Source organism: Manis pentadactyla, chromosome 14 (assembly GCF_030020395.1).
Source record: "Manis pentadactyla isolate mManPen7 chromosome 14, mManPen7.hap1, whole genome shotgun sequence".
NCBI lineage: Eukaryota > Metazoa > Chordata > Mammalia > Pholidota > Manidae > Manis > Manis pentadactyla.
This window is the reverse complement of record NC_080032.1, coordinates 90,495,631-90,521,498: the sequence shown is the minus strand read 5'-3', so window position 1 is coordinate 90,521,498 and position 25,868 is coordinate 90,495,631. Positions and strand designations below refer to the sequence as shown.

The window sequence follows — 25,868 nt, the reverse complement described above, 5'->3', positions numbered from 1 at the left end:
TTTTTTCTCCTACCTCCTTTTCATGTGGGCAGTTCAGTTTTTAAAAGACATTTTCCCTTATCTGATTAACTTTAGCTGCTTTCATTTCCCTGCTATTGTCCAAAATGGTCTTTCCTGTCTGAAAATCACCAGAGGACAATAGAGACGTGGCCAGTGGCCTGGTGATCGGTGCTGCGGAGAAACATAAAGGAGGGCAAGGGACGGGCGCAGGAGTGGGGTGGGCGCACGGAGGGTTCCCTTACTGTACGTCCCTGGTTCATCCTCTAGCAGAATCACACCTTGAGCAGGGACATTTCTCTGTTAACAGTTCACTTTTCTTACTATATAAGCAGTACATACCCATTGCGGAAAACACAGCAAACATATAAGCAAGAAAATTACAGCCATCCATCATGTAAACACCAAAGGACAATGTTATCGGCATGCCGGATATTTAACTCTAATTATTTCTGTTAACATTTTACCAAAAATATTTCTCCAGAGCAAGTGGCTTAATATAAGAATCACACTAGCCTTTTGTCAACCACAGAATGACATTCCCAGGAATGCCTCGAATACCAAGTATGACTGAGGGCAGGGAGGCCAAGGGCTCTGGGCTTGTTCTGGGGCCCAACAAACGGCCCTATTCACGGACTGATGTTACCAACTTCAGGCGTCTGAGTCCCTCACGCTGTCAGTAGGAGAGAGCCCGCTGCACGGGGTGCTGGGGGGAACCCCAACCCCAGTGCTGGGTGTGCTTGATTCACTCCAAGCCCCCCAGAAGAGGACCCCAAGAGGGAAAGGTACGTTTATGGTGAATTGCACCTCCCTGTTCCCTCTGGTCTATTTAAGTGGTGTGAAAACAGCTGCTGACTTGTAAGGCTTTTCTCTCCCTTCCTCTGCCATTCTGGGATGGGTGTGTTTAGGGTAGTAAGAGAAACGTACATCTTTGGTGTGTCTGGATTTTATGTGAAAAAGTATGAAGGACAGTGGCCCTGTACACAGAGAGGCGGTGACGGAGAGGCCACGTCTCGCTCTGACGTGGCAAACGCTTCAGCCGTCCCAGTCTCCAAGCAAGGGGAAGATCATTCCAGACACTGTGCCGTACGCAGAGGTGAAGGGCTTTTAGAAGACGGAGGTGTATGATTTCAGAACTGAAGTTGTGTGAGTTCCCGCCTCCATGCCCCAGACATCAGTAAAGGCTGCTGGGCGTGTCCTGGAGGGTGCTGAGGGGCCGGCAGGGGGTGGGGGGTACGGGGGTACGGGGTGGGGGGGGCCAGACACAGAGAGATCCAAGGTTTTGTGAAAACAGAAACTCAGCACCAGAAATTATCGTGAAAAGGTATGTGTGGTAGGCAAAAAAACAGTCCCTCCAGAGATGTCCAGGTCCAAACCTGACCACGTGAGGGCGTTAGGTCCACGGCACGAGGCAGTTAGGAGAGCTGGTCAGCTGACTTTGAGATGGATTATCACGTGCGTCCGGTGTAATCACAGGGTCATTACAAGCAGAGGAAGGAGAGACGTGTCCACAGAGGAGTCAGGGACATGCTCGTTGCTGGCTTCCCACCAGCCCAGGAGTGCAGATGCCCCGAGCTCGAAATGGCCAAGAAACGGCCGTTCTAGGGGCCTTAGAAAGGGCCGCAGGCCTGGCAGCACCTTCAGTCCAGGCAGACCCGGCCACACTCTGACTTCCAGAACCACAGGGCATTAAACCTGTGTTGTTCAGAGGGTTTTTAAAAACTTCCCTCTCATGACCATTAGGTTCATGGTATTTGTTAAAGCAGTTATAGAAAATGGATGCAGTGACCCCCTGAAATGTGCAGAAATCGCAGACAGCACTGGACTCCCACTTTGATACAGGACAGGGCTTATGGGAAAATTTAAAAGGACAGGGTGACCCTCACTAACATCTGTTCTCATCTTTTAGGGAAAGAACAAGAAGTCAAGCCTTTGTGGTCATTATCTTAGATGATTATGTCTTACACATCGTGTAACCCCGCGCCTTAGGACCACAGGAGAGGTCTCCGTGAAAGCGCATGGGCCTGAGTTCCACTGCAGCCTCTCCTTGGCAATGTGAAAGGGTAAATCATTTAACCTTTTGAGCCACAGAATCTTCATTCGCAAAAAGGGAGATAAAAATAAGGATGGTTCGAGTGATTGAGAGACATACATAAAGCACTCAATACAGTGATCAGCACGTGCCAGAACCCAACAAACTACTGTCACTGACTCTGAAACCACTGTTTAAAGGGGCAGAAGTCGTACGAAGTTGTGCAAATACTAACTTCACAGCCCAGCAGGGGCCACCCGCCCAGGCCAGGATGGTCGGCCAGCAGTGATGGGCCACAGGCACACCGACCACAGCAGGGGGCACTTGTCAAACACAAAGCAGCTTCTCTAACACAGTTATTACACACTTGATACATTTACACGGCTGGTTGGCCACCCTGTCTGGAGACCTTTATAGACAAACAGGTGGGCAAGCAGATACGCAGGCAAGTGGTTCAGGTGGGGGAGGCTCTGCCCCGTGCCCTCCCCGAGACTGAACCCGTACTCACGGGAGCAGCACCTCTTGTATGTTATTCCAGATCGCCTTGCCCCCCATGATGATCGTCAGCTGCGTCGTTAGTTCGAGGAGACAGCCACCCGGGTCACACTGGAATATGAACAAGAGACTCGTTTCAATCTGAGATGGACTGATGGGAAATCGAGGCATTAATAAAATTTCTGACATTCTGTTGAGGCAGAGAAATAAATGTAACAAATACACAGTGAAGACACTGCTCATTGGGCAACTGGGAGGACACACAGGCAGCTCCAGCTGTTAAGAGAACCCAATTCTGTATTCTTACCTCTTCGTTTCTATACTTTCCCAGCCAATACACTGGCTCTCCTGGGTAGCCTACAAACTTGCCCTTGAAGAAGGCAATGTAGAAACATGAGGAATAGTAGTTGACGAACTGGAATAAGAACATCTTCATAGTCAGGCTGTTCTCGTAGTCTGTCTGGGTCCTCGGGAGCTCTGAGGTCAAAACAAGGAACATTGTAAAGCTCAGCTGCTTGGGCTCCCTGATGAAAGACATTGATCCACGAGTTCAACATGTTTAAAAAAATACAATTCACACTGTTTCCATTTAAGTTGTTTTGAATTCCTTAATACAGCTACTTTGTTAATTACAAGTTTACACATTGTTACAAGAATTTTTCTGCTCATAAATACAATATCCCATGTGGCAAAAGAATTCAAGTATTCCTTAAAATTCACAAACACAATGTTATCAAATGGACAAGAATTGTCTTCTCTCAGGTCTAAGCAGACAGAAAACTATTCTTGAACAGCCGGCTGACACTCTCCTGCCTTCCTGAATCACAATGAGGCAGGACTGTTGAAAAGAACAAGGAAAAGAGAGGCAGCCTGCCGGAAGCGTGTGGGGGACAAAACAGGTCACCCTCCTAGGTTAGAGTTTAAGTGGGTCTGATCATCTTTAGAAGATGACCACCGAGCAGTCCCTCTGGACAACAACAGGGGCATATGTGGTCTGTGGGAAGCACTTAACTCTGGCTGCGAAGCAGCTGCCTGGGATACACGCCAGAGAAGAAACATTTGTTACCAGAGCTAGAGCTGATGAGGGCGGGCGGTGTGGATACAAACAGCGCAGGGGCGCCACGCGGCGGTGAGCCTGCCTCTCCTCGTCACGACAAGGACCCTCTCTGCCTCCGGACCCATGACCCCATTCCACTTATTTGCAATAAAGAGACCATTTACCCTCAACAACAGGGTTCATGATCTAATGCAACTGAAAATATTATTCAGCACCGATCTGTTTACATGGAACTTGGACATTAAAATTCTTTGTCCCTTTTACTAACCCTGTAGATAATTCACTTCCCATAAATACAGGAGTATGATAAAATTGTTAGATAAAATAGGTTTACACTTGGAATTTTCCAAAAATTTTAACATAGTAGAATTGAAATGCCCAAGAGACACATTCTTCGTTTTCAGCAGGTCCTAGAAGTGTCTCAGAAATGATCAAGCGGCAGGAGGACCTCACCGAAATTGGTGATCATGATCGCCACTTTTTCATAGATGGTGTTCAGGATCATGATGATGATAAAGCTGATGACGGAGGCGGTGATGGACGTGGCTGTCTGGGGGGTCAGATACTTCTGAAACGGGTCTGTTCCATTAAAGTTCTTGGGAAGTTTTGCAGAAAATACAATGAACACCGACAGCCTGTAGACAATAATCCCGATGACGGAGGCAATGATCAGCAGGATCTGCAAACGCAGCAAACGCAGCATGAGATTCACTAATAATCGCATCTTTACACTTAAAAAGCAGCCCGCTTGCATGGGAAAGGGGTGCGTGTGAGGTGATGTACATCTCACAGAACTGCCACACGAGGTGGAGAGCGGGCTCGTTAAATGTCCAAGATCAGAAACGGAGGGATGGTGGCCGCGTGCAGGGCTGCCCTGCTGGGGATCTGCACGGTCTGAGCCGTGTCCTGTCAACCCGAAACTGCTCTGCAAAAGTTCGGTGGCCGAGGGCACCTGTCTTCAGATGGGGTGAAGATGGAGCAGCTGGAAGCTCGTTTTGGAAGGAAAAAGGCCCCGTGGTAGCAGAATGCGAGGAAGAGCCCCCCTAGAGCCGTGGGGTCCTTCGGGCCACGCAGCAGTGCTTCGGGCCCAGGTATAGTCCACGCAGAGCGCGGTTTCCTTCCAGCAGAGAACCTGCTGCCGGCCCGGCGTCAGGCGCCGGCTTCTGTCTGGGGCCCTGGGCGGAGGGCTAAGGGCTGCAGCGGCAGCAGGTCTCTGCCCACAGACACGCCGCGCCACTCACGCTCGGATCTGAGATGTGGCGGCCGCTGTGAGACAGAAGCTGCACAGAATGTGCCTTTCGGGGCTCAGCAGACCCTGTCGGGTTTCCTCCGGAGAGTGACTGCCAGGGCGGCCCTCGAGCCCGACGCCTGCACCCGAGCCCCAGCTCGGCATCTCCTGCGGCGCCAACCTCCTCACCCACGTCACGGGCACAGTAATGCAACTCGCCACAGGAGTGCTGTGGGGACTCGGCGGGCTACCGCAGGGAAACGCAGCCCCGACGTGAAGCCCAGGCGCAGGGAGGGTGCCGAGCATTGGCTACGAACACGGCAAGCAGTGGTAACAAGAGGCTTTCCCTTTTCCAGCCGTCAGTCCCTAGAACGGCATCGTATCTCCCCTGTAATCTCTCTCTTTCCTTTCCTTCACATGTAAGGCTTAATATGTGCGAAGGAGTAATGTGTGTGTGTGAGAACATGTGAACCCCAGGAACGGCTGAGAAGATGTACCGGACAGGAAGCACGCCGAGGCCTCCCCGAGCACACCTGACCAGCGTTTAAACAGCGACGCGGGTAACAGCAAGGACGCTCTCCATGCTTACTACCCACCTCAGCACGTCATCCTGTGCATCCCCACGACAGCCCTGTGAGGCAGGTGGTGTTAGACCTCTTCCACAGATGAGGAAATAGAGCCACAGAGATTAAGCAATTTGCCCCAAACTAAGCAATTTAGGAACTGAGATACTCACAGACTCCAGAGACCCACTAAGCTGCACACGGCAGTGCCTGCCTCACGGTTTATGGAATGAGTTCTGATCATCTCAAGAGTCTTACAAGCGTGACACATTTCCTGATTCTTCAGGGCATGTGATATGCTTAATATTTCCTCATGGGAGGAAGCTTGTCATCCTCCTTCCTCAAGTCTCTTTATCTTTTCTAATATAACCTTAATATACTTTTCTGATCATGACTCTACTATATGCTTAGTATAGAAAATTTGAAAGGACCCAGTAGTGGACACTGGCTTTTGCTGCCCTGCATCTGTTCCCAGTCTTAGAAGAGGACCCAGATTTTACTCCATTTTCAGTCCTGTGGTTTGTTCTGGACTCCCCGCCCCAGCTTCAGAGACAGATCCTGATTGGTCTGAGACAAATAGGTATCCCATCCTATTGGCCTCAGCAACCGATTCAAGGACTGATGAATAACCTAGTAAGAGCCATGGAGATGTGAGGAGCTACTCCTAGTGCCCATGGTGGGCAGGGGGAAGTTTCCTCTGTCAATACAGGAGGCTGCTGAAAGAGATCTCTCTCTGCTTGGATATGATGCAAGGTCTGGAATGCTGCAGCCACTCTGTGACCTGAAGGGAGTGCCTAAAACCAGCATACTGAGACCACAGAATGAAAACAGAAAAAAACACAACCACTGATGTCATCTGGGCTGCAGTATCTATCAGTGGCCGAAGTTGTACCTCACCTGGGATTTTCAGTTACAGGAACCAATAAATCCCACCCACCCTCATTTCTATGTTGTTGCTCAGACCAAATGGAGATTGATTTTCTAAAAACTCCTAACTATAAAAACAAAGAATAAAAAATACAGGAAAACAGGGACAAGTCTACTACTACATACATACCTAATTCCTTCAGAAACACACATTATTTAATATTTAAAGTCATTATACATAGGCATTTTATCCTTTCCTTAAGCCTATTATAACATTTTAACAGGTCATAAAATATTTTCATGGACATACATTTTCATGTCTACATAATATTTCACTGTATAAAGGGTGGGAGGTTACATATTTTGGCTGAGATACTGTACATTTGTAATAAATATGTCTGTGACTAAATACTGACTTTTGTGTACCATTTTGAAATACTTCCTGATTAAGTTTTTGAAAGCTGAATTAGTAGGTTAAAGCAATATGAGTATTTTTGACTCCTGATACGTACTGGCAAACTGCTTCCTGAGGCCAGAGCAGTGTAGAATTCCAAGTGTAGGAATGAGGGCAGCGGAGGGCTGAACTTCATCCTCGCTCAGCCGTACCACTTGGGAGGTGAAAAATCACACCTCAGTTTGATCTGCACTGACTTAGTTACTGTTGCGGCTTGACAGGCCATGACGGCTTCTCCCCGTCGTGTGTGTTTGTGTTCACAGCCTCCTCAGCTCCTGTGATGTTTGGCGATGCCTTAGAAGTGACCTGGAGTCTATTTTACTGAAGATATTAACCCTTTTCCCTATTTGCTAACAAATAATTCTACTGGTATTTTTGCTTTAAATATAGGATGCTTTTTTGGTGTGGAAATCTTCAACTACTTTCCTCTGAAACTTTTCTCATTGTTACTAAATTGAGAAAGTCATTTTGCATCTAGGATTGTACATTCATCAATATTTATTTATAGCTTTTATGGTGTTACTTTTAAAAATGTTTCTGGAATTTATTATACTATGTGTTTGATAGTATGGTTTTAAACTTTACTTTTTCCCCCCAAATAGCTAACAAGTGTTCCATTACCATTTATTGAATAATTTTTACTTATCCCACTGATTTATAATGCCTCCCTTCTCATGTATCAAATTTTTATTGCTATCAGGGCCCATATTTGAGCTTCATGTTCTAATCTCTAATTTGGCTGTTCTGGAGCCAATAAAACTCTCATTATATTGCTAATTATATTACTAATATGACTTTATTAAAAACAAACCCAGAATTAATTATTTGAGTTCTGTTATTTTATACATTTTGTCTTTTTACCTAAAACCATTTAAGGCTTATTTAAGGCTTCCTTTATGTCTTTCAATAGTTTTTATGTTTTCTTTGATAGTTCCATTATCTTTTTGCTCAGGCTAGTCCTAGACATTTTATTTCAGTTGTTACTGCCAGAGAATTGTGGAATTCTTAGTGCTTCCCGTTTGATGTCTTCATGAGAAATGTGAAGGTCCTGGACCGCTGGTCTATGTGAACCAGTGAGGTGGAGGGTGTGGAAGCAGCCCTGCGAGCAGATAGGTATTCTGAAACCTGGATTGCTGCTCTACCTCATGTAAGTAGTTCCCTGGAAACAATTCTACGAGATTACACAGAGTCCAGCTTAGCTTCTAATTGCCTTGCTGTGTAAGATAGCACATTAACAAATCTGTGGCGAGCTCGGACGTACCCAGAACAGGACGGCGCTTGCGCAGAGGGCTATACGTATACATTTCCCGCAGGTAGTGAAGGGGACACGCTCTTCTTCCTGGGGAAAAAAAAAGAAAAGTCGAGTCAAGGAAGGGATCACTCCAGTGAAATAACAGTTCTCCTGCTTGGTCACTAAATCTTAGGCTTAACTTCTTTTTAATGAGTTTTCAAACATAGCTCCCTTATTCACAGTTGCCTGCTTTCTGTTCCTCTCAAACACACAGTCAACACGTGTAGTGTTCACTTCAATGTTTTTGCAAATGCAAGGGTGAATAATAAACTATGTACCTGCTGTGACATTAGCTCTGGAATCTGGGTATTTGACAGGGCCAAGCTGTGCAGCTACTTTCTGAGCTTGTCTTAGGCTTCAGAGGGACCACGATGACCTCAGGCCCCAGAGGGACTGCAGTGACCTCAGACCCCAGAGGGACCATGGTGACATCACACCCCAGAGGCGACCGTAGTGACCTAAGACCTCAAAGGGACCGCGGTGACCTCAGACCCCAGAGGGACCACAGTGACCTCAGGCCCTAGGGACCACGGTGATCTCAGACCTCTGAGGGACTGCAGTGACCTTAGACCCCAGAGGCGACCATGGTGACCTCAGACTTCAGAGGTGACACCAGAGATGACCGTGGTGACCTCAGACCTCAGAGGTAACCTCAGACCCCAGAGGTGACCACAGACTTCAGAGGTGACCATGGTGACCTCAGACCCCAGAGGGACTGTGGTGACACACAGGGTCCAGGCGGGACAGTCTCACAGGGGCCTGCTATACTCCCCACCCAGTACCAGTTTCCTGGTGGAGTTTCTATATTAGGTTGGTATAACTATGAATTTGTAGAGTCTCCATTTTATACTTCATAACATGTTTACATTTTTAAGAGAAGAAATAAACTCTTCTCAAGATTCACCTGGACTACAAGAGCAGCTATTGCTCACTAATAGCTGCAAATACGTGGCATTCACTCTGACCAGGTACTGTGGGCTCCACACATTAAGTCAATGAGTCCTCACCACAGTCATGTGAGGCGGCAGCCCTATTACCCCCACTGTACAGCCGAGGCAGCCAGCACAGAGAAGCTAAATACTTTCCCCAGGGTCGTTCAGCTAGTAAGTCGCTGCGTCCACATTCAACCTGTGTCAGTCCCACTTCACCTCCACACGACAGGCCTCTCTAAACCGAACCAGAGGCGGACGTGTTAGCAACAGAAGTAAAGTGTGGAAAAAAGTTTAAAAAAATGAACCTTCAGTGTTTTTAACAAGCCATGTTTCAATGGAAATTTAATTAATTAATTGGCAATATAAAATTTAAAACTGGCAGGTTTAAAACACCAACCTGTCTTTTCTTTGGTATTTTTACTAGGCAGCCAATATTGTAAGCTTTTGTTTTTCAGGATTCAAAAGATGTTTTTGAATATCTAATTTTATCTCAGTTTCTGCTTTCATTTCTGAGCATATAGTCTTTCAACAGCACATGCTTAGACACCGTCTTTTATAGCAAACAGTGGAAAATATTCATAGTGGGGATTATTTGAAGTCTGTTACATTGTAAAAGATAAATGTCACCTTCTGTTGAATATTGAACCTCATTTTTTTCCATTTATAAAATGAGGACATTGAACTGCTCCCTCCAGTCCCTTTTAGTGCCGACAGTCTGTAAATCTGTGATTCAACTTGGAAAATCTATAGTTGGGGACATTTTCAGATGCTCATGGTAAAAGCATTTTCTTTCCAAGAACTTTTCATATTCAGACCTGTCTGAATTCAGCTCTCAATTCTCTGCGATGACGGAATGAAGCAATAACGCAGACAATTCGGAATCACCCCTCGTGGACTTTGGAACGTTTATATAGTGATACACGGTTTTATTTTTGTTTAATTTTTGCAGCAACAAATTTACTCTTCCAATCACATCAAACGCCCAGCACTGTGCCCGGACGTAGTTGGATCTGCACCCTTCCTGCCGTTTTTGGGCAAGAGCCACTGTTCTGGGCACCAACCACAAGGCGGAGCAGCGACTGAGCCCAAGGGCAGCACAAAGGGGCGGGGGGCGTAGGAGGGAAGAGGCGCTGGACTAAGGAGGGTGCGTGTGCGCCCCTGAAAATCAACGTCGACTCCAGCGCACCTGCCCTCACACCTGTCACAGTCAGGCTTCTTTTTTTTTGCCCTTTTGACTAGTATTATGAAAGGACACAAAACAACGTATCTTCTATGTTCATGTCAGTCTAATTTTTTTCCATTTTTACTGTTATCAAGAAAAAAGGACCACATTTATCTCTGCGGCCACTGTTCTAAGCAGTGTTTCTTCACTGTGGCTGCACATGAGAATCCCAGAGGAACTTCAAAGCCCGCTGTGCCCGAACACACCCAGGCACCAAGTACCATCAGCGCAGGCGTAGACGGGCACGGAGGCACCGCTGTGTCCTAAGGTCCCCATGATCTCCAGCGTGCCAGCAGGGCGAGAGCCGCTGCGGACACACGGACTAAACTGCACCCGAGCCACATCCCCGGTACCTGAGTGATCTCGTTGATGACCACGTGCGTGCACCGGGCCTCGTATTCCGGCCGCGGCTGCTCTTCCTGCTGTAGCTCAACAGTGTCCCATTCATACTCAAGTTCTGCCTGGCGCCGCTTCCAGAACTCCAAGAACAAGGTGACTGACAGGGAGAGAGAACAGTCACGGGGGTCTGCAGTGGCGACCGCCGTTTCAGAAATCTGTCCTGAGTAATACTGATTATCCGTAATACTCTGTCTACGGTCAACAAATTAATTTACAGGTGATGCTAATATTTAAAATTAAAGCAAAATATTGTATGTAAAGTCTACTTCAATAAAGAACCTTTAAAATAGAAAAAAAAATTATAATGAGAAAAATGAGCTAATGCATTTTTCTGAAGAAAATGTGGATAATTTATTCAGTTTATGAAAACAGGGTACAGCTTGTGGGAAGGTAAGAATGTGATGGTCAAACGCAAGTGGATGTTCCCAGTGCCAGTGGCCGGCTACCAGCGGATCAATTCTGTAATTCAAGGGCCGCTCGGGGCCCGCCCACCCTTGGGTCTGCTCCCCCTCCACCCCTTCCCTCTCTTCCTTTCTAAGAGCCTGCAAATTTATAAGTTAACACACCTTGTTAGTCCCTAAATCTCTATTCACCCAGCCAAGCCTCCCCAAATTAAAATAATAATTCTTAAATACGGTAAAGTATTTTTCTCCATCTTGTGCAAAGTATGAATAATTTTTAGAAATCTTTATCTTTCAAGACTTGTAACATAAAGTACTAAACAGAGACAATATTAGAAATTAATTGAAAATTTGGTTTCAGGGTAAGTTCTCTAGGCCCGTCATCAGAGCACTTAAAGCCCCCTTCCTATGTAGAAATGTTGAATTACTGCTGCTCCATCCACAATATTTTTATGTTCTGAGAATAAAGAGAAAAGAGGAATTGTATAGGAATTACGCAAGAGTAGAAACAGGATAGGAGCATACAGGAACGGCAGTGCAGACTGCTAAGAGGGCCGTGAGGCTGTCAGCACACGCAGGCTGGGCGCCCAGGGTCAGCATGCAGCAAAGGCTGTCCCAATGGCGGGTCCCGTGGTGCGCTTGGGGGGGGGGACCTCAGAGCTGACCAGTGCGGGTGGGACGTCACAGCCATGTGCCCCGGGAGCCCCCACGAAGGCACGGAAACCGGAGAGCCAGGTCCTGCCCCGCGGCACTCCTGACATGATTTTAAATGTCCATCAGATGCCTCTGCGTGTCCCTCAAATCAGGAACTGAGCTGGATGGAGGCACAGGCGGCCGCGGGAGCGGGCCTGGTGGGCGGGGACCCAGCAGGGCAGCCCAGACCCTGACAGCCGCAAGAGCCGCTTCCTGAGTAAGGGCTTCCAGCTCCCCAGCCCCTGCTGAGCCCAGGGGTTGTTCTGCAAATGACTAGGGTGTGTGTGTGTGTGTGTGTGTGTGTGTAGCAGATAAAGTACATCAGAAGGAAGGGTGTGTGTGTGTGTGTTGCAGATAAAGTACATCAGAAGGGTGTATGTGTGTGTGTGTGTGTGTGTGTGTAGCAGATAAAGTACATCAGAAGGGTGTGTGTGTGTGTGTGTGTGTAGCAGATAAAGTACATCAGAAGGAAGGGTGTGTGTGTGTGTGTGTGTGTGTGTGTGTGTGTGTGTGAAGAATCTTTACTCCAACCACAGGTGTCTGTGAGTCAGTGGGAATGGGTGGGCTGGCGTGGCCTAAAAGGGGGGACATTTCTCAGACAAGTATGACTTGTATTACACTTATCATAAAGGTGTTCTACCCTGAGCTTTTATGTAATTCCTAGGGAGCAGAAAAACACTTGTAGTGCCACATACATCTGGGCACAGGAGAGATGCTACGGGAATACAATGACGAGAGGAAAACATCACAGGATCCACCTGTCTCCTCAGGTCTGCGATTTAAGCCTCGAAGGAGGCTCACAGCAGGGCTCATGAGCAGAGGTAACAAGAAAAGCACTATGAGACACTTAAAATAATGACTTCATCACACAGACATATCCTTAAAGATATACGTATGGTGCTACCAGCAGTGTTGAAATGCTTTCTGCATTCTAAAATCTGAGGAAATAAAATGAACTCAATATGCTTAAGTCAGTTCTATAAACACAGTGTAGTTAATCACAGAAAGCAACAGTAGATAGGAAATGTGGGGTTTATCTTTCCAGTGTCAAAATTAATATGTCTTTTTTGCTTTAAGATGTCTATTTAAATTAGGTCTGCCAGCATCCATTAGTACAGGAATTCAGTAGGCATGTTAGTATTTACATATAGAGTACACATGAGGGCTGACACTAAGGTCCACACCTGTTCCGAGTGTCCCCCACCTGTGTGTCCTGCATCTGCGCTCTCACTGGGGACAGGGTGCACCTCACGATGGAGGAGGACAGAGGATCTTAACAGACGCATCTGATCTTTATTCTTCCAGTGTCAGTGTTCGGTCTCCAGCCAAAACATGCCAAATGTGAGCCGGCGATGTGACTAACTTACTAAATCAGTTTGACCGTCTGTGTCCAGGAGTGGCACCTAGTCTCTCCCAAGTGCCCACAGTGAGTGGGCTGTCATTCTGCAATCTGTTTGGTGGCCTCTCATGAGAAACTCCCTCGGGGACACCTGTCCAGCGCTGTCCCGCGGGCCGCACCTGCTGGCCCCGTGTGCTCTCCGGTGAGTGACCTGGGCAGTCTCATCCCCCACTCCCCACGACCTGAACTCCACCTCCCCCTTGACTCACACAGAATTGGAAACGTGTTTATCTTGCAAAACAGAAACTTCTTTCTTCTATGGTAGAACATTTATATCAATTCAAAGTTTAAAAGTCTGCATTTAAGGACATGGTAACCACCTCATTACATAACGATGCTGTTCAAAGGAAATGATATGAACATAGTGCTCAAGCTTCTGTATGAGGATTATATTCTTTAGGACTGTATCTGTTCTATTTATTAAACAGAACTCATTGTACTCTAAGAGTGGCACATACTCACTAAACTCACACTGAAGTATGTAAAGCCGCTTCCCCGCAGCCCCTGACACCGACCCCACGACAGGATGGAGCGCGGCTGGGGGACCATCGCCGGCCCAGTGACAGCGGCCATCCTGTGCCCGTGCCCTTGGGTGGCCCTCCCACCTGGCACTGTCACTGGCCTGGCCATGACTTGCTGCGGCTCATGGAAGATTTGATGCAACCATAGGCTGAAAAAACTTCTGCGCATTGGACCATGTCTTCTCTTTGCAACCCTAAAGCGCCCGATAAAGAATCCTGGGGGATGAGACCCTGTGGGGCACGATGAGACGAGAGACCAAACCGGCCGGACCGCCCACCCGGGTGGGGCTGCGAGCCCGCCGCACAGACCACGCAGCCGGCGCCGCCTGGAGGGCCTGCCGGCTCGCACCCAGAATCCAGGGAAATAGCAAAGGTGTGTTTTAAGCCACTACATTTGAGGTAGTTTTTAATGCAGTGACTGATACAGCAGTCTGAAAAGGCACAGATGGAGCTCTAGGCAGGGAGGCTCGGGCAATCCAAGGTCCTACAGTGGATCACTCGGATAGTCTATATGAGATGTAAAATGCTATTAAATTGGGTGCTTGTATGGTCTTAGGGTTTTTAATGTTAAGAGGCAAAAGTAAACTGGAAAAAAAAAAGGTAAATAACTTACCCCATATCCCCATAAACACTGCAAAGACTAGGGTCCCAAAACTGTCAAAGATGCACAATTTCTGGAAAATACAATGACATGCAAATAATCATATTCCCTACTTACCAGAATTCAGCAAAGAGGCAATGCTTCGTGAATCCTACAGTAAGCTGATAGCTACTTTAACAATCACCATGTCCACCACACACTCACACATGGGGTTTCTCATTCCTTTGAAAGCAAACAGCCTTTGCTGTATTTACCAGAGTGCATTTTCCAGTGGAATCTTTCCCTGTTGTGATAAGTGGGAGTAGCTGCTAAGATTCCACAGGGAAAGTCTCCATCAGGCTTTTGAATAATGGCCTCTTCTTGTGAACTGTCACAGTGAGTTTGAGGAAGTAGGAATATAATGAACTCTAAGCAACTTTCAGGTTTCCAGTTTGCATCTGATCTCTATCTCATCCTGGTTGGAGGATGTTATTGACTTCTTGCTCTTGTTGAGAGAAGCAGGAAGCTGGGGCTTATTCTGAGAGGCCTCCCCCCACCCCCATCGAGAGCTCGTTTCCTCACACCCAGTGACAGCGTTTCTCCCATCCCCACCGTGGCCCCCACTAGAGGGAGGGGGCACAGGTGCTTTTGGCTGATGCAACCATGGGTACAATGACAATGAATGAAAAACGACGTAGCTGCACATTTCCATAACTGATTCTTCATTTCCTCGATCCTGATTTGATATTTCTATCTCTAGTTTGTTAACCCTTTTGGCATACATGCCAATTAGTGAATACTCTCCACCAATGACTATATAAATAAATGTATGAATGAAGAAATGGTTGGATCAATCAAAAACAAAGAAGCATGGAAAGCGGCTCTCTTTGTCTCCTTTTTGAACTTATTTTTTTCATTTCATTCTAGTCTTCCAGTCAAATTCTTCTCTGTGCTTCCTTCCTTTGGTAAATCACTCTGACAAGACTCAAGGGATCCTTCAGGGAACTGGAGCAGAATAAAAGATTCATTTTTTCTAGAATAATGGGAAAAAATGTACACAGGGGCATATTTGAAAGTCATGTGTTAAAGGATAGGAAGGGGGAGCGGAAGAAATGAGAGAAGATGGGGGTGGGATGTGTGAAAGAGAGTCTCTTGAGGAAGATGGGCTTTCCAGTTGTACTCTGGGTGGTACAGTTTGCCTCTGGTATTACTGGTGGCATCTGCCCGAAGTCCAGGGCCTGGGGATGTGCGCTGACCACGAGCCCACACCACTGGAGGGCAGCTTCCCTCCCACTGGCTGCAAGCTGCTGCTTTGTGTCTATGATGAGCGCTTATAGTCTAGAATTTGTGTTGATTTGGGAGGATGGGGGCAATGAAATCTATTTTAATTCACAAATTAGGTGAAAAGATCCATGTGTTGGCAGTATCCTGCAATCACATTCATTAAGAGGTGGAATAATTTTTCAAACACAGAGCTCAGCTCGAGGGTGAAGTGCCTGGCACTACCGTCAGCTGATGGGGAACATGGTGATGGCAGGAGAGGCACCTGTGCCATCTATTCTGGCTTTATCAGTTACGAGGTGGGTGACCTTGAGCAGATTACTGAGTCTCTTAGTGTTTTAATCTGTGAAATGAGATAATACCTCTTCTTTCTATCTCACAGGGCTGTTTGTGTGTCAAAGTGATAATATATATACAAGAACTTTGCAACGTATAAAATGTAAGGTGACATCACTGTAAGAGCAACACATTCATTAAACTTGGATGGAGATCTAACATCCAAATATAAAGAACTAACATGCCTCAGCACCAAAACCCAAATAACCCAGTGAAAAAGTGGGTGGAGGACCTGAGCAGACACTTCTCTAAAGAAGACATACGGATGCCAAGAGGTGTGTGAAAAGATGCTCCACATCGTTAATCATCAGGGAAATGCAAATTAGGACCACAGTGAGAGAACACCTCACACCAGTTAGGATGGCCACCATCCAAAAGACAAGACATAACAAATGCTGGTGAGGATGTGGAGAATGGGGAACCCTCCTACACCGCTGGTGGGAATGTAAATTGGGGCAGCCACTGTGGAAAGCAGTATGGAAGTTCCTCAAAAAACTAAAAGTAGAAATACCATACAACCCAGGAATTTACAAAATTCTTGATTCAAAAAGATATATGCACTCCTATGTTTATTGCCACATTATTTACAATAGCCAAGATACAGAAGCAACCTACGTGTCCATCAACAGATGAATGGATAAAGAAGATGTGGTACATATACACAATGGAATATTATTCAGCTATAGGAAAGAAAGAATTCCTGCCATTTGTGGCAACATAGATGGAGCTAGAGGGTATTATGCTAAGAGAAATTAGCCAGGCAGGGAAAGAGAAATACCATAGATTTCACTTATTTGTGGAATAGAAAAACAGCACAAAACAAAATGAACAAAATAGCAGTAGACTCATAGACCCTGAGAAGTGACTGGTGGTTACCATGGGGGAGAGAGATTGGGGTGGCTGAGTGAGGGCGGCGAGGGGGATAAAGGGACACAAAAATTCTCAATCATAATATAAAGTGGTCACAGGGGCGGTAGTGCAGCATGGAGAAAATAGCCAATGATTCTGTAACATCTTCCTATGTTGACAGATACTAACTACACTATTTGGGGTGAGGATTCAATATTGTGGGTAACGAACCACTGTGTTGTATACTTGAAACCAATATAAGATTGTTTATCAATGGTACTTCAATAAAAAAAGTTAGAGGGAGCAGGTCAGAACACTCTGAGGTCACAGAAAGATTCCCTAACATTCATGGCAGAACAAGGACACAGAGGCCAGACTATAAGATGCAGCAGAGTCGTCGGGAATCCACTGAAGGGGGCGGATCATCTTTCTTCCTGTCTGGGTTCCCAACATGCCGTTCAGCTAACGACCTCCAGTCCCAACGCTCACCCTAAACCTCCTGGATTCTAAGAAGTCATAGAGCCAAGGTCATCTGAATGTATAGGGGGATCAGATGTGTTTTGTGGGGATGTTTTGAGACAAAACCTTTTTTTATATACAAAGCATTTCTTATGCATATTTATAGATACATCAGGGTCTTTAAAAATCCATCAGTTTCAGCATACTTGAAAGTGGGAATACATAAGCACAAATTGCAGTTTCCACTCAACTTGAATTAAGGAAAATACGTATAATAGTAATCTTTTAAATAGTCTTCATGAGATAAACCAGATTTGAGAATTCTGCTTTGACTGCTTCGATTACTTCGACTTCTCTAAACTACTCAGTTCAATCCCACAGCTGCCTAAAGACTGTCCAGGAGATTTTACTTATGGCTTTTAATCTCAATTTACTATTTGTAAAAGAGAAATAAACACACACATTCTGAATCTACCTTTCAGAATGTTTGGAGGTTTAGTTGAAAATTCCCTTTCTGAATTCCTCAGAGAAAAAAATATATATAACTTTTAGATTTTACTAAAATTACTAGAAGAAAAAATATTTCATTATTTTTAAATGTTTGGAATGATAAAAATTACCTTTGAGGACTCACAAGTAATATTGAGTTTCCAGAATGGACAAAGCTTATCACACTGAGGACACATTATGATCTTGCCACCAATATCAGGATGACAAACCTCTTTGCTGAAGAAAAGAGAAAAATAAAATGTAATTAAAAAAATTTTAAAGACCAGGACTTCCTTTCTAGTAGCATAATAAAATTGAACATCCATTCATGATAAGAAAATGAAAAACAAATTATTATAAAACTAAGAATGGGAGTGAACTTCATTACCCTGAAAATGGCTTGCAACATGAAACCTACAGAAAAATTATACTTAATGGTAAAATGCTGAAAGTATTTCCTTTAGATCAAACACAAGATGAAGGGTCCTGCTATCACTACTTCTTTTCAGCTGAAGAGCCTTATCAGCACAGTAAGTCAAGAAAAACAAAGCCAGGAGGGTTGGCAAGGAAGAAAAGACTGCTATTGCTAACAGATTACATGAGTGTCTACATAGACAACTCACTAGAACTATAGATAAATTATAATAAGTGAGTTTAGTAAGCTTGTGGGACACAAAATCAGTATATAAAATACTGGAGTTGTGTCAATGTAGACCTGCAACAACTAGGAATTAATTTTTTAATACCATTTTTCAATAGCTTAAAAAATACAAAGAACCTAGGAATAAATCTAATTCAAGATGTATAAGATTTATATAGAGAAAATGATAAAACTGTTCTGAAAGAGTGAAAATGAAAACAAATTATATAAATGGACACTTGGGATGTTCATAACTTGGAGGAACCAATATTTGAAGATGCTACTTATCCACTGTTTGAACGATAAATTCAGCAGAAGAAGGCTCAGAATAGTCAAGATACTCCCAAGGAACAAGGTGCTATTGGACCAGTTAAGAAAAACTGACCAAGAGACAAAACAGAGGTCAGAAGAGACCTCTGAATATACAAAAACTAACTTATGACTGGGCTGGCCCAGCAAACCAGTAAGGTGAGAACTGACATTTCAACAAATGGGGCTGATGCAATGGAATATCCATACAGGAAGACTGAAATTGAAGCCCTAAATCCTAACATACAAATCAATTCCAGGTGGAAAATGAGACTGCAACAATACTAACTTAAGAAAAAACAGACTATCCCTATACCTTGGAAGAGGAGAAATTTTGCTAATGAGAAACCAAAAAGCATAATTCACAAAGGAAAATATTGATACATTCAAAATCTTTTAAAAGTGACAATTTCATTTAAAGACCTAAAGGGAGGATTAAAAAATATATATCCACAAAGTGGTAGAAGTTTTGCAACACATAGAAATGGCAAAGGACGATTCACCAGAGTATTCACACATTAACAGCATACTAACAACAGGTTGCACACTGCTCCCTCTAGGGGAAGCCTTCACATAGACTAGACTCTTATGGGAATGGGATTGGAGTTGTATGTTAGTAAGCTTTGCAAATAACTCATTAAAACAAATGGACATGGAAAAACTTCTAGAATATTTGAGTAAAGATTTTGGAAAACTGCTTCTCCATAAAAGCAATGAGAATTCTAGCAAAATTTGTCATAGTTAACCTCTATGGAACTCTGGAAATTACACAAAGGCTTACAACAATCAAAGTAGTATTTATCTGAGGAAAAACAACAAAATTCCCATTAAAAATAGAGAGCTTTGTGGCATTTTTAACTTGACCTATTCCCATTCCCATATCCTCAGCCTCATGGTGGTCTTATAAACCAAAAGCTTCACAATCATGGTGGCCTAGAGTCACTGAAAGGAGCAGAAGTGGCTTGAAGCTGCCAGAGGAAAACCTCTCCCCAGAGACCTGTCATGATTTGAAGCTGTCACCGGAAGCTCTGTGGAAAAGAGCCATTCTCAGAATTTGTCATTCCTGGACAAGCCTCAGAGTACATACTGTGCAAATATCCTATCTCCAGAGTGTCTGTTGAAAGTGATTAACAATAATTATTTAACACTACAACTGCCCGAGAGGCATTATAACTACCAATAAGCACTAACAAGATGTTGACCAAAAACTTAGAAGGAAAAATTGGGGAATGAGGTGTCCATAAGGAGCTTCAAAGAGCTCCAGCAAATTCTTATAATTGTAGAAGGCCATGTACATGTGTAGAACAGTGCAAGTGGCCAGGAGAGACTGGAGAAAATAATTTCTCACCTCTGGCTGACCTTGAGCTTCTGCATAAGCAAGAAGTAAAGGCTAAGGAAAAGCTGTCTGTCTGAACTGCTGAGGGCATTCCCTGCACACAAACATAGAGCCACTTGGTGAGAGTTCAAAGAATGACTGCTCCCAGGCATTTAAAGAAACCACTCTCCAACCACTGGCTGACAACTAAGCTTATTGAACACAGACTTCACAGTCACATGAATAAAGAACACAGACTTCACAGAATTTATTTGGTATAGTAAGTAAATGAAGAGCAGCAACACTGATGACAACAGAAGAAACACCAAATCCGAATAGTCTGATTCCCAGACCTGCTGCATTATAATATTTAAAATGACAAGTTTTCAATAGAAAATACAAGATATGCAAAGAAACAGAAATGTTTGGCCATAACACAGGGGGAAAAAAGCAGTCAAAGAAACTGTCCCTCAGAACACCCAGACACTGAACTTACTAGACAAAGACTTAAAAAAGCAATTATACACAAGTTCAAAGAATAGGAACCATGCCTAAATAATGTATGTGAACATCTCACCATACAGAGAATAGCAACAGATAAAAATTATTAAGAACAAAGTAGAAATTCTAAGATGCAAAGTGTAATAACTAAAATGAAAAGTTCACTAGAGAGGATCCCCTGCAGATATGACAGAAGAAGAAATCAGCTAACTTGACACCAGGTCTATGGAGATTATCCAGTCTGAGGAGCAGAAAGAAAAAGAAATGAAGAAAAATGAACAGAGCCTTAGAGGCAGGTGGGACATCCTCAACAGTACCAATGTGCACATAACAGAAGTCCCAGAAGGAAAAGGAGAGAAAGAAAGGGGCAGAAAGCACATGTGAAAAAATAATGACCCTAATTTGATGAAAATATTAATTTGTACATCTAAGCAGCTCAACAAACTGCAAGTAGGGTAAGTTCAAAGACATCCAAACATATGCACATCAGACTCAGTGTCAAAAGACAAGAACAAAGAAAGAATCTTGAAAACAGAAAGAGAAAAGTGACTCAACATGTATAAAGATGCCTCAGTAAGATAAACAGCTGACTTCACATTGGAAACTATGGAGGCCAGAAGGCCGTGGAATATAGTCAAAGTGCTGAAAGGAAGATGGTCAACCAAGTGTTCTATACCCAGCAAAATTATTCTTCCAAATATGAAGGAGAAATTAAGACATTGCCAAAAAACAAAATCGGAAAGAAAATGTCATTAACAGACCTACCGTACAAGAAATACCAAGGAGAGTCCTTCAAGGTTTAAATGAAAAAACAGTAACTTGAGACAGTAACTTAAACTCATCTGAAGAAAAAAAGAACACTGGTACAGGTAGCTGGTAAATAAAGAAGGCTGTACAAATATGTCTGCACATTCAAATATACTTGTTACATAAAAAATATAAATGAATTGAATATTCTAATAAAAAAAGACAAACAGCAGGAATAAATGAAATAGAGAACAGAAAAACGAGAGAAAAATTAACAGAAATAAGAGTGGGTTCTTTGACAAGATCAACAAAGTTGATAAATCTTCAGCCAGACTAGCCAAGAAAAGAGAGGCTATTCAAATTATTAAAACTAGAAATGAAATTGGGGGACAATATTATTGACCTTATCAAAATAAAAAGGGCTATAAGTGAATAGTATGAATAATTATGTCAACAAATTAGACAATCTAGATGAAATGGATAAATTTCTAGAAGGACATAAATGACTAAAGTTGACTCTAGAAGAGAAAACCTGAATAGACCTTTGAAAAGTAGAGACTGAGTTAGTAATCAAAAAACTCCCCATGAAGAAATTCTTAGGTCTAGATGGCTTTACTGGTGAATACTATCAAATATTTAAAGGATTAAAAGCAATATTTCACAAACTCTTCTAAAAATAAAGGGGTGAGAACACTTCCCAACTCATTCTACAAGACAAGTGTTATACTGATACCAAAACCAGGCAAAGACATCACAGAAAACAGACCAGTATCTCTTATGAATATAAATGCAAAAACCCTCAGTAAATGCTAGCAAATCAAATCCACTAACATATAAAAAGGATCATGATTAAGTAGGATGTATCCAGGAAGGCAAGGATAGTTCAACATACAAGTTCATGTAATAAATCATGTTAATAGAATAATGGATAAAAACTAGGAATAGAGGAGAACTTCCTCACCTTGATAAAGAACAATGATGAAAATTCTACAACAAGCAGCAAACTTAATGGTGAAAGACTGAATGCTTTTCTCCTAAGATCAACATTGTCCTAGAGGTTCTAGTCAGAGCAACTAGACAAGGAAAATAAACTAAAAGCCTCCAGACTGTAAAGGAATAAGTAAAAAACTATTTATATTCCAGATGGCATGATATGTATATTAAAATCCTAAGCACTCTGCCAAGAAGCTATTAGAATTAATAAGCAAACCCATCAAGGTTATATGACACTAAATCAATATACAAAAAGCAACTATATACTATATTTCTACACACTAGTAGTGAATAATCCAAAAATGAAGGATACAATTTCATTTATAATATCAAAATAATAATAAAATACTTAGAATAAATTTGAGATTAGAAGTTGAAACTTGTACACTGAACACAAAATATTGTTGATAGAAATTAAAAATGATATACATAGAAAGACATCCTGTGTTTATGGACTGGAAGCCTTAATATTGTTAAGATGTCATTAGTCCTCAAACTGACCTATAGACTCTGGCGTTTTTTTGCAGAAATGGAGAGGCTGACCTTAAAATTAATATGGAAAGGCAAGGGACTCAGAATAACCAAAACAATCTTGAAAAAGAACAAAGTTTTGAAGTTTCCAATTTCAAAGCTTACTAACAAAGCTACAGTAATAAGTACAGTGTAATCCTTGCATAAAGGGCAGATCTATAATCAATGGAAAAGAACTGAGAGTCCAAAAACAAACTCTTACACTACGGCAAATTGATTTTTGACAAGGGTGTCCAGAAAGTCCAAATAGGGAAATTAAAAATGTGCTGGGACACCTGTCTATAAACCTGGAAAAAATAAAGTTGAACCCTTACCTCATAAACATTTATAAAAATTAACTCAAAATAAATCACAGACCTAAAACTATAAAACTCTTAGAAGACAAACATTGAGAAAAATCTTCATGACTCTCGATACCAATGCTTTCTAATATATGACGTCAGAAGTACAAATTTAAAAATCAGGTAAACTGAACTTCATTAAAATTAAAAACTTTTGTGCTTCAAAGGACACCATGAAAAAAAAGTGAGAAGACAATCGTAGAATGGGAGAGAATATTTGCAATATATCCAATGAGGGGCTTTATCCAAAATATAAAGAGAACACTTAAAATTTGACAATAAAAGGACAAGGAACACAATTAAAGTGGACTAAAGATTTGAAGAGATGCTTCTCCAAAGATATACAAAAGACAAATAAACACCTGAAAAGATGTTCAACACCAGTTGGCTACAAACCAAACCACTAAACACACCACTTCATACCCACGAGGATGGTTTATATATATATACATATATATTTAAACCCAGTAATGCCAAGTGTTGATAAGGATGTGGAGAGACTGGACTCCTCATATATTGCTACTGGGAGTGTAAGATGGTGCAGTCACTTTGGAAAATATTTTGGCAGTTCCTCAAAATGTTAAACGTAGAGTTATCACATAGCCAAGCAATTCCATTTTTTAATATACTCTCAAGAGAACTGAAAACATATGTCCACACAAAAACTTGTATATAAATGTTCATAGCAGAATTATTCCTAATAGCCAAACAGTAGAAACCACCCAAATGTCAACTGAGGAGTGGATTAACGATGTATGTAGCTGTAAGGTGGCATATTTGGCCACGAAAGGGGAGGGACTGGCACATGGCACAACAGGGATGGACCTTGACAACATCGTACTGAGTAAGAGAAGACAGTCACAAAAGGTCACACACATACTGTATGGTTCCACTTAGATGAAATGTCCAGAATAAGCAAATCCATAGGGACAGGAAGTAGATTTCCAGTTGTCAAGGGCTAAGGGTTAGGGCGTCAGTGCTGATGGGTAGCAGTTTCTTGGAGGTGTAAATGTTCTAAGTGGTGATGTGAATATACTTAAAATCACTGAATTATACAGCTTTAAAGGGTGCATTTTATGGTATGTGAATTATATTCCCACGAAGCTATTATTTTTAAAGGTGGGGGGGCTTTGAGCTTCGAATAGGCCTTTTATAGAAGAGGAAATGCCCATAGTACCCTCCACTTATGCCTACACATTTTCAACAGCATACAAAATGAAATGTATTTTGATAGACAATTATATCACATATACACAAATACATGTGCTAAAGAACATAGAGTAAATGTGAAGGAATGATAAACACCCAAATTTGGTACAGTTGTTATTTCCGAAGTGGGAAGCGAGGGGGTGCACTTCACAGGCACCAATGCTCTTTGTCTTAAACTGGGCAATGGATCACTGCTCCTTACACCTTAAATATATTTTCCATTCTTGTGAACCTCAGTATGTAATAAAATTAACCAAAAAAGTTTCAAATGCATATATTTTTAGAATATTTAACAATTAAATAATTAAAGCCCAAGGAGTTCTGAGCACAGGTTGTGTCCCCAAGATCCTCCCCAGTTACCCACGCTTTAATCTGTGTGCATCAGGAGGAAGTATGTGGCGTGACTGTCACAGTGATTGTATAAAATGGATTGTAAGGAAAAGGACCACTGGTCACGGATCTTATGAAAATGCTCCTCTGCACTTTGGAAGGGTACTTTTGAGATGCTTTTCTTTTGGACAATGTACAAAAGACTGGAGAAGTCAAAGGCAAATTTAGGTGAGAGGTATGAACATCAGCCTTTGGCCCTCAACTCTTTCAGGTAAGAGAGGAGAGAATTTCAAAGACCATGTAGCAACTTCCTGGGAGGAAGTCATGGTGGTGCAGTCCCAGACCCTCGGGCACACAGACGCAAGATCGGCCCATCCGTCCACGCGGCCAGGGAGCCAGGCTGGGAAGCTCGGGGCTGGAAACATTTGGTCACCGGCTAGCGCATCCCCGGTGCTGGAATGTTGATCCGACTGTCACATGCAGATAGAGGCCAGCTGAGCAAGAGCAAGTGCCTGGTTTGGTCTGCGTTTCTTTTGCAAGTCGAGGCCACCAAAGTGGAGAAATCACACACTTCAGGTGAAATCCAGCGCTCTGAGTTCATGCATCTCCTTTAGGATGGTGCAACCTCGAGCACAAACTAATTCTTTATTGCTAGTCTCTCCCCTAACACTGTTAGGGCTGCTTTCTTAAAGGCAATGTTTACTTGAGGTTTTAGACATGTATTTCTTAATACATATTAAGAAGTCCTTTCTGAAAGCATAAAGATACCAGTTTTACTGGATTTGCCATTGAAAAAACCCTGAAAAATTAGAGCTGTTCTTGGTCCACACATCTGTAGGGCTGAGTGGAGCATTTCTCTGGGGGCCAGAGGTTCAAGGACGACCCTAGACCTTCCTTTCTTTCCTAGGGGTAATGATCCTGTCAGAGACTGGGCTGCATTTCCTAATGAAAAATTTTTCCAGTTCACCTCATTACCATGCTCAGGACAAGGGTCTATCACCCAGCAAGTGCTCTGTGCGGGGTCTTCCGTTACCCAGGCAGCCTGAAACCCTGACAATGATGTCATGTCTGATCCACTCCCCAGCACAGTACGAGGAATAAACTGTGGTTACCTCCATGTACAGTTCTGATTGACGTATCCATAGAGGAAGCAAGCCACTCCCACCACGGCGGCCAGGAGGAGCATCTGAGTGTAATACCCCAGCCAGGCAAAGTAGATCCCAATCTTCTCTCCATAGTATTTCCTGAAAAGGGCAGATTATCTTTAGAAGACTCATATAATCACTCTGCAACTTCATCTGAACATTTAACTTCTGATTTTCAGTAAAGGAGGCTTTAAGCTTAAACTTCTGACTTAATGCACCTTAAAACGTATTCATTTTCCTAGCAGGCCCCAAATTCCACAAT

The 25,868-nt window shown here is 43.2% G+C and overlaps 1 protein-coding gene across 8 annotated transcripts in view; it reads right to left on the bottom strand.

The window, feature by feature from the left end:
• The window catches only part of ANO6 (anoctamin 6), a 170,462-nt gene that overhangs the window by 49,320 nt on the left and 95,274 nt on the right, over positions 1-25,868 (bottom strand). For all 8 annotated transcript variants that reach the window (XM_036889477.2, XM_057491877.1, XM_057491878.1 and 5 more), the window contains 8 exons: positions 25,574-25,705; positions 17,677-17,782; positions 14,165-14,225; positions 10,492-10,634; positions 7,955-8,032; positions 4,035-4,260; positions 2,832-3,001; positions 2,538-2,635 (listed from right to left, as the gene is read on the bottom strand). In XM_036889477.2, the coding sequence (XP_036745372.2) occupies positions 2,538-2,635; positions 2,832-3,001; positions 4,035-4,260; positions 7,955-8,032; positions 10,492-10,634; positions 14,165-14,225; positions 17,677-17,782; positions 25,574-25,705 (1,014 nt within the window). The remainder of the gene's footprint in view (positions 1-2,537; positions 2,636-2,831; positions 3,002-4,034; positions 4,261-7,954; positions 8,033-10,491; positions 10,635-14,164; positions 14,226-17,676; positions 17,783-25,573; positions 25,706-25,868) is intronic.